Genomic DNA, 13,212 nt, shown 5'->3' with positions numbered 1-13,212 from the left:
GTGTTTATTTATAATCCCTGGTTAACTAATTTGCTAACTATTTATATGATCAGCTGCTGAACAGCAGCGATGACCAGTTTGTGGGAGAGGGATGAAACTGGGACTCCCATCAGGCCAAGTGATAATGCAGATGTGCGAAATACTGGCAATGGCACTGAACTGTTCTGATACTCGAAAAGCAACCCGATGAACACAGCTCAACTGCTGGCGAACAGCTGAATTGCTCAGCGAATAATCGGCTCCCTGCTCATGACCAGCAAGCGGTATGTGACTCAAACTGGCAGGTGCTCGAGCGTCTGTACTTGAGACCCTGGGGAGCCGTTGCCAGAATAAACAACAGTGCTGAACCAGTCGAATGCAATGGCGTCTCTGACTCAATACAGCGCACGTTTGTATTTCAGACAAACTGAGGAGGAAAGGGATCCGGGAAGCTTTGAAAATCACCGACATCTCGGGAATTTCAACACAGAACCATGTAATAGCACCTTGTTATATTTCATTAGTACTAACATGCTAGATGGAAAAAATCCTACATAATTAAACTTGTGAAAGCCGACAATTAGCGCTGTTGAAACTACTATTTATCTGTAATTTCTTTCGCTTTTCTCATCTTGGGGAGAAAGGATTGCATAAAGGAGAGGAAGATAGCATATAAATAGACACTAGTAACAGCAAATATAAAATTCTCAAGGTATGGACACACATGACGCTGCCTTATATTGAATCAGAGCCTTGGCCCATCAAAGTCAGTATTGTCTACTAAGACTACTTGTCTATTCCGTCCACTCAGCAGCTCTCCAGGGTCTCAGGCAGAGGTCTTTCACATCACCTACTTGCCTAGTCCCTTTAACTGGGGATGCCAGGGATTGAACCTGGGACTTTCTGCATGCCAAGCAGATGCTCTACCACTGAGCCGCAGACCCTCTGCAATGGAGCTCCATCATGTATTCAAATGCTCCCTGCCCCCCCCTCCCAGAAGCCTACTTAACCTGTGGGATGCTACAACTGCCCATCATGGAAAAGCCTAAGTAAAGGGAAATGATAAAAAATCCAGTTGCCAGCTCTGGCTTGAGAAATTCCTGGACATTTAGAGGCGAAAGCTGGGTACCCGAGGTTAGGTGAGAGGAAAATTTATGTAGGTCTATGTAAAAATATTGCAAGTATAATTTATTAGAAGCGCTATACAAAATTTAAAATTCTTTAAAAGCGTTAAAATAGCACAATGGCAAATCTTGAGGTTGATATCTGTAACCACAAACCAAACGCGTTTCGGCCTCTAGGGCCTTCATCAGTGGTTAGTTAAAACCTTTTCTTAAGTCTGCACACATATTCAGAAATACAATGATGTAAACAAATGCAAATACAAACAGTTTAAAACCCAACCAGGCAAGTGAATATGTTGTAACGTTTATTCTCCATTATTCAAACAACTGGTATATTGGATTCTTGTTGGAATACTGGTTAGTAAAAGTCTCTCGTATATTTTGTGTGCAGGTATCAACCTGGTGACGCCTGGGCAGAATGGGAGAGACCCAAAGGAAGGACTCGTGGAGGAAACAGTTATAGAGAACCCCTTTGACTTCCTTACACAACCATGCTTTTAAACTCCTCCCTCATCTTTGGCCCTTCTGATGGCTTTCTACCCTTCTTCCAGCTGTTCTTTCTTGTCATTTTCCCTATCCCAGGGTGGAGACCCTGGCCATTTATGCGCAGCTGTTTCCTCGTGGTCACCCCGTCGAATACTTTGGGGTTCGCTTTAACTATACTTGCATTTTCCGGCCGTCAGTGGTCGCCTTTCTCTCTGCGCATTTCGCCTGGATGCTGGATGTTTTCTGGATGCTGGTTAAACTCAAATCCAAAAAACGTGAAGGGAGTGAGGCATGCATAACCAAAGCAAAGCCCCCAAGTAGTCGGCGGGGTGACCGCGAGGAAACAGCCATGCATAAATCCTGGGCATGCCTGCTTAATTTTTGCTCAAAATCAAGGTTCTGATTTATTATGACTGTAGGGATAGATGTCATATGAGCAACACCTGGCATTGTTTTAGAGGCAAGGGCGGGGCCTGAGAAGACCTTCTGTGACTGGCCATTTTATACTCATAACCTGTGACCATTACCAGCAGAATGAAACAAGAACATAAGAAAGGCCCTGCTGGATCAGACCAAGGCCCATCATCAAGTCCAGCAGTCTGTTCATACAGTGGCCAACCAGATGCCTCTAGGAAGCCCCCAAACAAGTCAACTTCAGCAGCATTGTCCTGCCTGTGTTCCACAGCAACTAATATAATAGGCATGTTCCTCTGATCCTGGAGAGAAAGGTGTGCATCTCATAACTAGTATTCATCTTGACTAGTTGCCATGGATAGCCCTCTCCTCCATGAACATGAACTCCCCTCTTAAAACTTTCCAAGTTGGGAGCCATCATCACCTCCTGGGGCAGTGTGAGCTCCAGGCAGCTGGCCTTCAAGGTTCTGTTTCTCAGAAGTTTATGTCTGCTTTCTCTCCGTTTGTGTGATAACTGTAATCTACCATGGGAACCAGGCTCGGCTTGGTAACCAACTGTGCTTTTGGTTTTCTATATATGTTCCAACCTGTCGGTATTCCCCCCCAGTAGAGTCCTCGTACCTTCCCCTGTAAGTTCCTGCTACTCACCTTACACTTCCCAAATAAACCAGCCTCTTAGAATACCGTCTGGACGTTTGGTGATTGGGATTCAACAGGTGAACTCAGACCTTACAGGCAGGGAGCTCCACAATTTGATAATGCGTTGTGTGAAGAAATACTTCCTTTTGTCTGTTTTGAATCTCTCACCCTCCAGCTTCAGAAGATGATCCCACGTTCTAGAATCATAGAATTGGAAGGGACCACCGGGGTCATCTAGTCCAACCCCCTGCACAATGCAGGAAATCTCCCCCACATACCCCCAGTGACCTCTACTCCATGCCCAGAAGATGGCCAAGATGCCCTCCCTGTCATCATCAGCTTAAGGTCATAGAATCAGCATTGCTGACAGATGGCCATCTAGCCTCTGCTTAAAAATTTCTGGGGAAGTAGAGCTCACCACCTCCTGAGGAAGCCTGTTCCACTGAGGAACCGCTCCAAGTGCTAGACAATTCTTCCTAATGTCTTGACGGAAACTCTTTTGATTTAACTTCAACCCGTTGGTTCTGGTCCGACCTTCTGGGGCAACAGAAAACAACTCGGCACCCTCCTCTATATGACCGCCTTCACTTGTGGACTGTTTATTATCTGTAGAGCTCAGTTTTGGGGCAGGTCACTGGGGTGTGAATGTTGCTAATCAGTTCTTGGAAAGTCTGATTTAGTATATGGCAGCTTCATGTCTTCAAAAACAGAAGATGAACGACAGCTCTTCTGTTCGTCCTCAGCAAGTCCTCAGAGGTTTGTGAATACGGGGACTGTGTTTGGTTCTCGTGGCCAATAACCCTTGATGAAATTGTCTAATGTCTTCTTAAAAGCTGCTTTTAGGTCAAAAGGATGTAAACCGGAAATGTATTAAAGCCAGAAACAAAAGCTTTCATATGACTTTATTAACAACCTGGCTTACAATTATTCAAGTAAAAAGAGGGCTGTTTCTTTTCTTCTTTTTTTTGAATAAAAATTAAAATATAACTCTGAATATAGATTTTTTGTCCATTATTTACATGAAATCATATACATATATATATGCACACATACCGAATACAATCTTGTACAGAAGAATTAATAATTATTTCCCCATATCCTGTAAAACGTAAGACTCCTGCAATATTTTGTTTCTAGCTTTGCTTTCAAACCACTCGCCAGTTGTAATGGGGTTTCTGTCTTGGTAAAAACCAGAGTCACAGGACGCTGATTGCAGAACATTCCAGAGGCTGTCTCTTGAAGCTACTGCTACTACTAACAATCATAAGGCAGCTCCAGGTGTTCATGTGTTCATCTCTGTCCTCCGGAGATCAGTTGTAATTCTGGGAGATCTCCAGGCCCCACACCTGGAGGTTGGCAACCCTGGTGCCATCTTAAGAGGTGAAGGAAATGGAAGGCAGAGCGCAGAGCGGAGGCATCAGTTGGCGTACTGGGCGTAGAAAGCAAGCTTGACCCGCTCGATCTGGTGGCACAACTTGATGGCTGGGCCAAGCTTCAGGTCCATGCACTCCTGGACCGTCGGAAGGGTCAGCAGGAGGAGAGCTTGGCCGTCGATATCCTGCAGAAGAGACGGAAAGAGCAGCAAGACACTAGAGATTTGTCTGAGGCGGGAATGGCTGTTGTAGAGGAAGGGCGACAACTAGGGCGGCCGACCTCCAGGCGGTGGCTGGAGATCTCCTGGGATTACAACTGATCTCCAGGTGACAGAGATCAGTTCTCCTGGAGAAAATGGCCGCTTTGGAAGGTGGACTCTATGGCATGATGCCTCATTTAAGTCTTGCCCCTCTTCAAGCTCCACATATTGTGCAACCCAGAGCTGAGAGATTTGTCTGAGGCAGGAATGGCTGCTGTAGAGGAAGGGTGACAATGAGGGTGGCCAACCTCCAGGTGGTAACCAATACCACTATGCAAACAGTCATTAATGATAAACTCCATTACGTATATATAAGCTTTGAGCTTTTATACAATTATTATACAATAAATGCATAAGCTTTTGACAAGGTTTCACGATTATTTTTCCTTGTCAAAAGCTTGTGTATTTAAGTTATAATAATTGTATAAAAGCTCAAGTGTAATGGAGATCTCTAGCCATCACTTGGAGGTCAATATACAAAGAGGGGAGTGGTACCTGAACATAAATCAATAGAATACCACTATGCAAATATGAGTCTATTTTATATACATTCATTAATGATCTATATAAAATAGACTCATGTTTGTATAGTGGTATTGGTTTCTACTGACTTATGTTCAGGTCCCACTCCCCTCTTTACATGCTGACCTCTGGATGGTGGCTGGAGATCTGGAATTACAACTGATTTTCAGGCGACGGAGATCAGTTCCCCTGGAGAAAATGGCCACTTTGGAAGGTGGACTCTGTGGCGTTCTGCATCTTTTAAGTCTTGCCCCTCCTCAATCTCCACCCCCAAAATCTCCATGTTTTTTGCAACCCAGAGCTGACAACCCAGGGGAAATAATGTGCTCTCCCCATTCATAGAGAGCGGGAGGTTTTTTCCTTCAGGATCCTAGTATTTTCTTCAAAGAGAAGGTAAGGGACGGGATAGAAGAAGAAGAGTTGGTTTTTATATGCCGACTTTTCTCTACCAGTTAAGGAAGAATCAAACCGGCTTACAATCACCTTCCCTTCCCCTCCTCACAACAGACACCCTGTGAGGTAGGTGAGGCTGAGAGAACGGTGACTAGCCCAAGGACACCCAGCTGGCTTCCTGTGTAGGATTGGGGAAAGAAATCCAGTCCACCAGATTAGCCTCTGCTGCTCATGTGGAGGAGTGGGGAATCAAACCTGGTTCTCCAGATCAGCGTCCACCGCTCCAAACCATCATTCTTAACCACTACACCACCCTGGCTCTCAGCGTGGAGTTCATTATGGCCGTTGAGAGTCTTTACAGTATGTGGGTGGAGAGGTAGGTCCCTAAGAGGGAGGGGTGGCTGCTTTGGCTGGCCCCCAGGCCAGATTAGAGCTCTCTCATGGGGCCAGATCTGGCCCAGGGGCCTTATGTTTGACACCTCTGGGATGGGCTGAGAGAAAATGATTCTCCCAAGGTCATCTTGACCTAGTCCAGTATTCCAACCACTACGCCATACTGACTCTCTTCTTGAAATCTTGATAACAGCTCTGTAAGGTAGGCCTCATTTACTATTTCCCATTTTGCCGAAGGGGAAATGTAGCTTGCTGAAAGCCTGGAGCTATTGTGGCAGAAGTGGGATTTCAACCAGGAACCTCCTTCTCAATTGCCTTAGATTCTAGGTTAAATCACGTCAGACTCAGAAAAGGCATGAAAATAAACCAGCCTACCTGTTCCTGAAATATTTTGGCAAGTGGCGCACAGTCTGTCAGCCTGATGAACCTCACGACATCTGTCACCGTCCACTCCAGTGGGTTGCTCTCCAGGATGAGTTTCTCTTCGGGTTCTTGCTTAATCTCCTAGGAGGGCAAAAATGAAGTTTTAAAATATATTTATGGCTTTTAAAAACCCTGTCTTCCCTCCACGGAGCTCAGGACAGCGTACACGATTTTCCCTGTCTCCTTTTATCCTCATAACAGCCCTGTCAGGTAGGCTAAACTGAGAGAGAGAGAACGAGAATGATGGACCCTCGTTCACCTAAAGCATTAATCTGCTGAAACTGAACGGTGAGAGATTCAAAACAGATGAAAGGAAATATTTCTTCATACAATGCATAGTTAAATTGTGGAACTCCCTGCCCCAGGATGTGGTGACGGCTGCCAACTTGGAAGGCTTTAAGAGGGGAGTGGACATGTTCATGGAGGAGAGGGCTCTCCATGGCTACTAGTCAAAATGGCTACTAGTCATGATGCATCCCTATTCTTTCCAGGATCAGAGGAGTATGCCTATTATCTTAGGTCAGGGGCCAAGGGCCATTTGAGTATTTGTAATATCATTCGGGGCCATACCAGGTGTAGATCTCCTGGGGTGGGGAGAGGGGAGAGGCTAGGGTTGCCAGGTCACCAGCCACCACGTGGAGGTTGGCAACCCTAGGAGAAACTATGCAGAGAAGAAAGGGGAGGGAGGGAAAGAAGGAAGGAAAGAAATAGAGGGAAAGAAAGAAAGAGAGAGAAAAAGAAAGGAAGGGGTTCCTGGCTCCCTTCCCATGCAAACCTCCCCGGCTTCTCCCCCGCACACACTCACACACACGCAAGAACAATGGGTAGAAGCCTCTGCGGCTTCTTCCACCCCCACCCCCATACACAAGGATGCACCCGGCTGCAGGAGCAGCTGGGCGCGAGCGGGAAGGAGCCTCCGAAGCTTCTTCCACGCCCCCCCCCCATACACGACCAGCCGGGTGCAAGCGGGAAGGAGCCTCCGCGGGTTTTCCCCCAACACAAAGGGGTGGCCCTGCGGCAGCAATGGCTGCAGCTTCCGCGGGAGAGTCCTGCGGGCCGCAGCCAATGATGTTGCGGGCCGTAAATGGCCCACGGGCCGGACGTTCCCCACCCCTGTCTTAGGTGCTGTGGAACACAGGCGGCATGGTGCTGCTGCAGTCGTCTTGTTTGTGAGCTTCCTGGAGGCACCTGGTTGACTGCTGGACTTGATGGGCCTTAATCTAATCCAGCAGGGCCTTTCTTATGTTCTTATGGTTTCAAAGCTGAACAGAGGTGAACCCGGGCGTGCCCTGTTCCAGGGCCAAATGAAACAAGATGGTATCCTTGTGGCCAGCACAAGTACACCGCTGCCATACTAAATTTATTTAAAAATCCTGTGAAGGCCTGATCCTGATCAGACCCACAGAATGGGGGACTGAGGTGCTCACATCCCCCCTCTTGTGCCCTTTCAAGTGCTAAAATGGCCGCCCCACAGCTGTTTTGGCACTTGCAAAGGCGGCCACGGGGAACGGACAACAAGACCGCCTTCTTGCAGACCCAATGAGGATCACATGAAAAAATACAGACAGACGTGGAGGCCCTTACTTGCTTTATCCGAGCCCGCTTCGCCCCTTTGGCGCATAAGAGAGAGAGAGCTTTCCGAGCCTGCCTTCCCCTCTCAGTGCGAGCGGCTCGGCCCAACTCGGCGCTGCTTCGCAAGTTCATGGCGCTTGTGGGCCTGGCTGGAGGCACCTCTGCTGAAGAGAGGTCCGTCTGATCGTCGTGCATCTCTGGGCTGGTCTCTTCGCTCCACGCCTCGTCTTCCAGGCCCTCTGGTTCTTCTTCGTCACTCTCCTGGAACGAGGCCCACAGCAAAGGTGAACCACGGTGAACAAAGTACATTAAGAACATAAGAAGAGCCTGCTGGAACAGACCAGTGGTCCACTATTCCACCACACAGGCCTTTTATGCTGGGCTGTTTCCCTCGCAGTCATCCCGCCAACTGCTCTGGGGCTTCCTTTTGATGATGCATGCCTTTCCCGACCGTCAGAGGTTGCCTTGCTCTCCCCGCGATGTCAAGTCACCGGCAGCTTATGATGACCCCGTAGGGTTTTCAAGGCAAGAGACAAACAGAGGTGGTTTGCCATTGCCTGCCTCTGTGTAGCAACCCCAGAATTCCTTGGTGGTCTCCCAACCAGGACTGACCCTGCTTAGCTTCTGAGATCTGACAAGATCAGGCTAGCCTGGCCCATCCAGGTAAATCCAAAGGACAGACAGGTGGTTTGCCATTGCTTGCCTCTGCGTAGCGACCCTGGACTTCCTTGGTGGTCTTTCATCCAAGTACTAAACAGGGCCAACCCTGCTTAGCTTCTGAGATATGATGAGATGGAGCTAGCCTGGTCCATCCAGGTCAGGGTGGACAGTAATTCCCTAGACTTATGGAAGTTACAGCTATCATTGGCTATCGGTGGTAGAAAGTGCCATCATGTTGTGGTCGGCTTGTGGTTTTTAAGGCAAGAGATGAGCAGAGATGGCCTGCCTCCGCATAGCAACCCTAACCCTTCTACAGGGCCTTCAACACGGAGTTGTTCCACCAGGCCTACAACTGAGGGCAGCTGCGGTTTGTTATCTGTGCTGGCCTCCCTATGCCCCCCCCCCAATTTCCTGGAACTACAACTACTGACTGCTCCATCAGTCTTCTCAGTATCTGGTGTGCTCTGAACGAACACCATCTTTTTATATGTGTTGTACTGATTAACTTGTTGATATTTTTTGAGCCAGCGTGGTGTAGTGGTTAAGAGCGGAGTTTTGGAGCGGTGGAGTCTGATCTGGAGGACCGGGTTTGGTTCCCCACTCCCTCCACATGAGCGGCGGAGGCTGATCTGGTGAACTGGATTTGTTTCCCCACTCCCACAAACGAAGCCAGCTGAGTGATCTTGGGCTAGTCACACCTCTCTCAGCCCTATCTACCTCACAGGGTGTCTGTTGTGGGGAGGGGAAGGGAAGCTGATTGTAAGCTGGTTTGAGTTTCCCTTAAGTGGTAGAGAAAGTCGGCATATAAAAACCAACTCTTTTTCTTCTTCTAATGTAGATGTAATGTATTTTAATGGTTTTATTATATGTATGTTGTTAATTTTGTTGTTACCTTCCCTGAGCCTGGCTTTGGCTGGGGATTGAGGGCAGGATAGAAATCGAATAAAACAAAATAAATAAATACTGTGGGAGGAAGACACACACACACACAATCCCCTGGGACAAGAGGAGTAATTTTAAAACTGCTGTGAAAAAGAAGGATGTGAGAGAAAATAAAACCAACACTGCCACCGAAACAATGTTATTTTGACAATCAGATTCCCAGTGACCAATTGGAAGCTCTGCTGGGCATGAGCCCCACCTGACTCCACCTAGGAAACTGTCGACAGGTGCCACAGTGCCTATGGGCACCAAAGTGGAGACCTCTGCTTTAGCAATTATTTTCGAACCACTATGGTTTTTCAAAGGAACAGCCCTGTTCTGGAAGGTTCGACAAGAGAGATCCAAAATCCACACTTCACCTCTGCTGATCCAGCTGTGTTCAGATCCGTCCCAGACAGCTGCCTTTTCTTTTGTGCTAAGATGGGTTTCCGCCTCTTCCCGCGCCTCGGTGGCTTGTTGTGTTTCCTGTCCAAGCTATAGCTGTGGGTGTCGCCGACTGGAGGCTTAACAACTTTCCTCCTCTTCCCGTAATAATAAGCTGGAATAAAAACGTCGTTGTGAATTTCCTGCATTGTGCATGGGGGCTGGACTAGATGACCCTGGCGGCCCCTTCCAACCCTATGATTCTATGAAATACATTATATGAAAATAACTAAAGACAACAATTAAACACACATACATGGGAAGAACAATCAGAGATGGAGCACCAGGTGAAACAGATAAAGTCTTCATCTGCTGGCAGAAGAGAGGGGGGATCTTCCTGGGGTGGGAATTCCATAATTTTGGGGCCGTGACAGAGAAAGCCATCTTGTGGGTTTCCCACCCAAGTAGCCTCAGACAATGAGAGCGCAGCTCTATAGCTTCTCAGCGCTATAGTGCTAAACTGCTGATCGGAGGAGACGAGAGCCCGCTACAGACAATATTATACATGCTGAAACTGACGTGGGTAGAGCAGAAGCAGGGCACAAGCGTAGCCGTCTCACCCTCACCTGAACACAATCATACAGAGCAGATGTCTGTGCTTAGTTCCCACTTGTACTCACTGTATTTCGTTTTCGTGTGGACGGAGCAGTTTTCCGGGCAGGCTTCAGTCACCGGCACAGGGCTGAATAAATTCGGACAGCATTCCAGCTTGCTGCAAACCCTCCGGCAGAAATCCAGGACTTGGTCGGATGTGCGGACTATTTTGACTGTCGCCCTGTAGGTTTTCCCTCGGTACCTGTCGCGGCAAGTTGCAACCTGGTCAGCATTACTCAGTCAAGAACTCGGTAGATTTTTAAAAAAATGTACTCCTCTTGGGAAAAGGAGAACCGGGGTTTGTTGATGCTGGGCACTCTTGCCTCCTATTGTGACACCAAGCGCATACATCTATGCATGTGTACAGCCAAAGAACATGTTTCCCCCATATTTTTAATGGGGAAGGATTGTGTCAATGAGGCATATTCATGTGTGCTGTCTAAGTTACTGTGCACACCAGAGGTGTCAAACATGTTGCCCGGGGGCGGGATCGGGCCCCTTGAGATCTCTTATCTGGCCTACGATCCAGCCATTCCCCCAGTCTCAATCTGGGCTGGGGGGAAGAAGGAGTAGTAGTAGTTGGTTTTTATATGCTGACTTTCTCGACCACTTAAGGGGGACTCAAACCAGTTCCTCCTCCTCCTCCCCCCCATATAATTAGGAAAGCTGGATTAGATTTAGATGAAGGTGGAGTGAAAATTGGAGGGAGGAACATTAATAATTTGAGATATGCTGATGACTACATTATTGGCAGAAAATAGTGAAGATTTGAAACGACTACTGCTGAAAGTTAAAAGAGAAAGTGCCAAAGCAGGACTACAGCTTAACGTCAAGAAAACAAAAGTAATGACTACAGGAAAATTACACAACTTTAAGTTTGACAATGAGGAAATTGAAATTGTTCAAGACTTTCTATGCCTTGGCTCCACCATCAACCAAAAGGATGACTGCAGCCAAGAAATCAGAAGGAGATTGAGACTGGGAAGGGCAGCCATGAAGGAGCTAGAAAAGATTTTGAAGTGTAAGTATGTGTCACTGGCCACCAAGACTAAATTAATTGATGCCATCGTATTCCCTATTACTATGTATGGGTGTGAAAGCTGGACAGTGAAGAAAGCTGATAGGAAGAAAATAGATTCCTTTGAAATGTGTGTTGGAGGAGAGTGTTACGGATTCCCTGGACTGCCAAAAAAACAAATCAGTGGGTTATAGATCAAATCAAGCCTGAACTGATCCTAGAAGCTAAAATGACTAAACTGAGGCTATCGTATTTTGGTCACGTCATGAGATGACAAGAGTCACTGGAAAAGAGAGTCATGCTAGGAAAAGTTGAGGGCAGCAGGAAAAGAGAAAGACCCAACAAGAGATGGATTGACTCAATAAAGGAAGCCACAGCCTTCAATTTGCAAGATGTGAGCAAGGCTGTCAAAGATAGGACATTTTGGAGGACTTTCATTCATGGGGTCGCCATGAGTCGGAGGCGACTTGACAGCACTTAACACACACACACCCATACACCAGCTTACAATCACCTTCCCTTCCCCTCCACACAACAGACACCCTGTGAGGTAGGCGTGGCTGAGAGAGCTGTGACTAACTAGCCCAAGGTCAGCCAGCTGGCTTCGTGTGTAGGAGTGGGGAAACAAACCCAGTTCACCAGATTAGCCCCCGCCACTTATGTGGAGGAGTGGGGAATCAAATCTGGTTCTCCAGATCAGAGTCCACCGCTCAAAACAGCAGCTCTTAACCACTACAGCACGCTGAAGTAGAGTTGGTGTTTATACCCCGATTTGTCTACCTGTAAGGAGTCTCAAAGAGGCATAAAAACTCGTTCCCTTCCCCGCCCCACAACAGACACCTCAATAGCAAGCAAGTTTGCTTGCATGTGCTTCTCTGCCGTTATTGGTTCTCATTACGATCCCTGGGTAAGCCCTTCAAAGAATCTTAGGATTTTCCAGAACACAGCCGGAAAGCCCCCCCAACTTTGCAATTTTCCACAAGCTGCCTGGGTAGATGCCCGATAAAAATAAAAGACCACGGAACTGAATGTCGTCAGCTCAGATATTCACGTTATTAATAGCATAATTGTCGTTCCAAAAAAGCCTTTCATTTTGTTAGCGATCTTGAAGTAATAAAAGACATCAGGCCTATTAGCTGGGAGCACTGTTAAGACTTAAGGGTTCACTGGGCTCCGTGTCAATTGAAGCATTAAAGAATCCTCGGCTGAAATGGATTTTGCTTTTCCAATTAAACGTATTACAAGCGAGGCTAAAGGGAATGGAGATCAAAGATCGCCAGAGTAATGACCCACATAAGGGAACTTTGAAGGGAAAAAAAACAGCTTAGATATCCAAGAATATGGAGGAAGTCTGGCTTTTGAATGGAGTTCATAATCTGACCTTTTAAAATTCTGTACACAGCACAAGTCTCAGTGGTGGAAAGTGCTGTCAAGTTGCTACTGACTTATGGGGAGGGGACGTGGCTCAGTGGCAGAGCATCTGCTTGGCACGCAGAAGGTCCCAGGTTGAATTCCCCGGCATCTCCAGTTAAAGGGACTAGGCAAGTAGGTGATGTGAAAGACCTCCGCCTGAGACCCTGGAGAGCCGCTGCCGGCCTGAGTAGATAATACTGACTTTGATGAACCAAGGGTTTGATTCAGTATAAGGCAGCTTCATGTGTTCATGTGACCCAGTAGGGGTTTCAAGGCAATCAGACCCTTGGTCCATCAAAGTGAGCACTGCCCACTCAGACTGGCAGCAGCTCTCTGAGGTTTCAGGCAGAGGTCTTTCACGTCATCTGCTACTTAATCCTTTTTACTGGAGATGCCGGGGATTGAACCTGGGACCTCAGATGCTCCTCCACTGAGCCACAGAACCTCCCCTAACACATGAAGTTGCCTTATACTGAATCAGACCTTTGGTCCATCAAAGTCAGTATTGAGTACTCAGACTGGCAGATGCTCTCCAGGGTCTCAGGCAGGGGTCTTTTACATCACCGTCTACCTGGAGATGCAGG

At 47.4% G+C, this 13,212-nt stretch overlaps 1 protein-coding gene across 1 annotated transcript in view; it reads right to left on the bottom strand.

Annotated features, from left to right (window-relative positions):
• Positions 1-4,056: 4,056 nt before the first annotated feature.
• SFMBT2 (Scm like with four mbt domains 2) overlaps positions 4,057-13,212 on the bottom strand; it is a 65,829-nt gene continuing 56,673 nt past the window's right edge. The window contains exons 15-19 of the mRNA XM_056846616.1: positions 10,224-10,399; positions 9,540-9,718; positions 7,573-7,839; positions 5,959-6,084; positions 4,057-4,200 (exon numbers count right to left, since the gene is read on the bottom strand). Coding sequence (XP_056702594.1) covers positions 4,060-4,200; positions 5,959-6,084; positions 7,573-7,839; positions 9,540-9,718; positions 10,224-10,399 — 889 coding nt within the window. The 3' untranslated portion in view covers positions 4,057-4,059. The remainder of the gene's footprint in view (positions 4,201-5,958; positions 6,085-7,572; positions 7,840-9,539; positions 9,719-10,223; positions 10,400-13,212) is intronic.

The sequence above is a fragment of the Euleptes europaea genome, chromosome 3 (assembly GCF_029931775.1).
Source record: "Euleptes europaea isolate rEulEur1 chromosome 3, rEulEur1.hap1, whole genome shotgun sequence".
Lineage (NCBI taxonomy): Eukaryota > Metazoa > Chordata > Lepidosauria > Squamata > Sphaerodactylidae > Euleptes > Euleptes europaea.
Note: the sequence above shows the minus strand (reverse complement) of the source record. Positions and strands in the feature narration are given on the sequence as shown.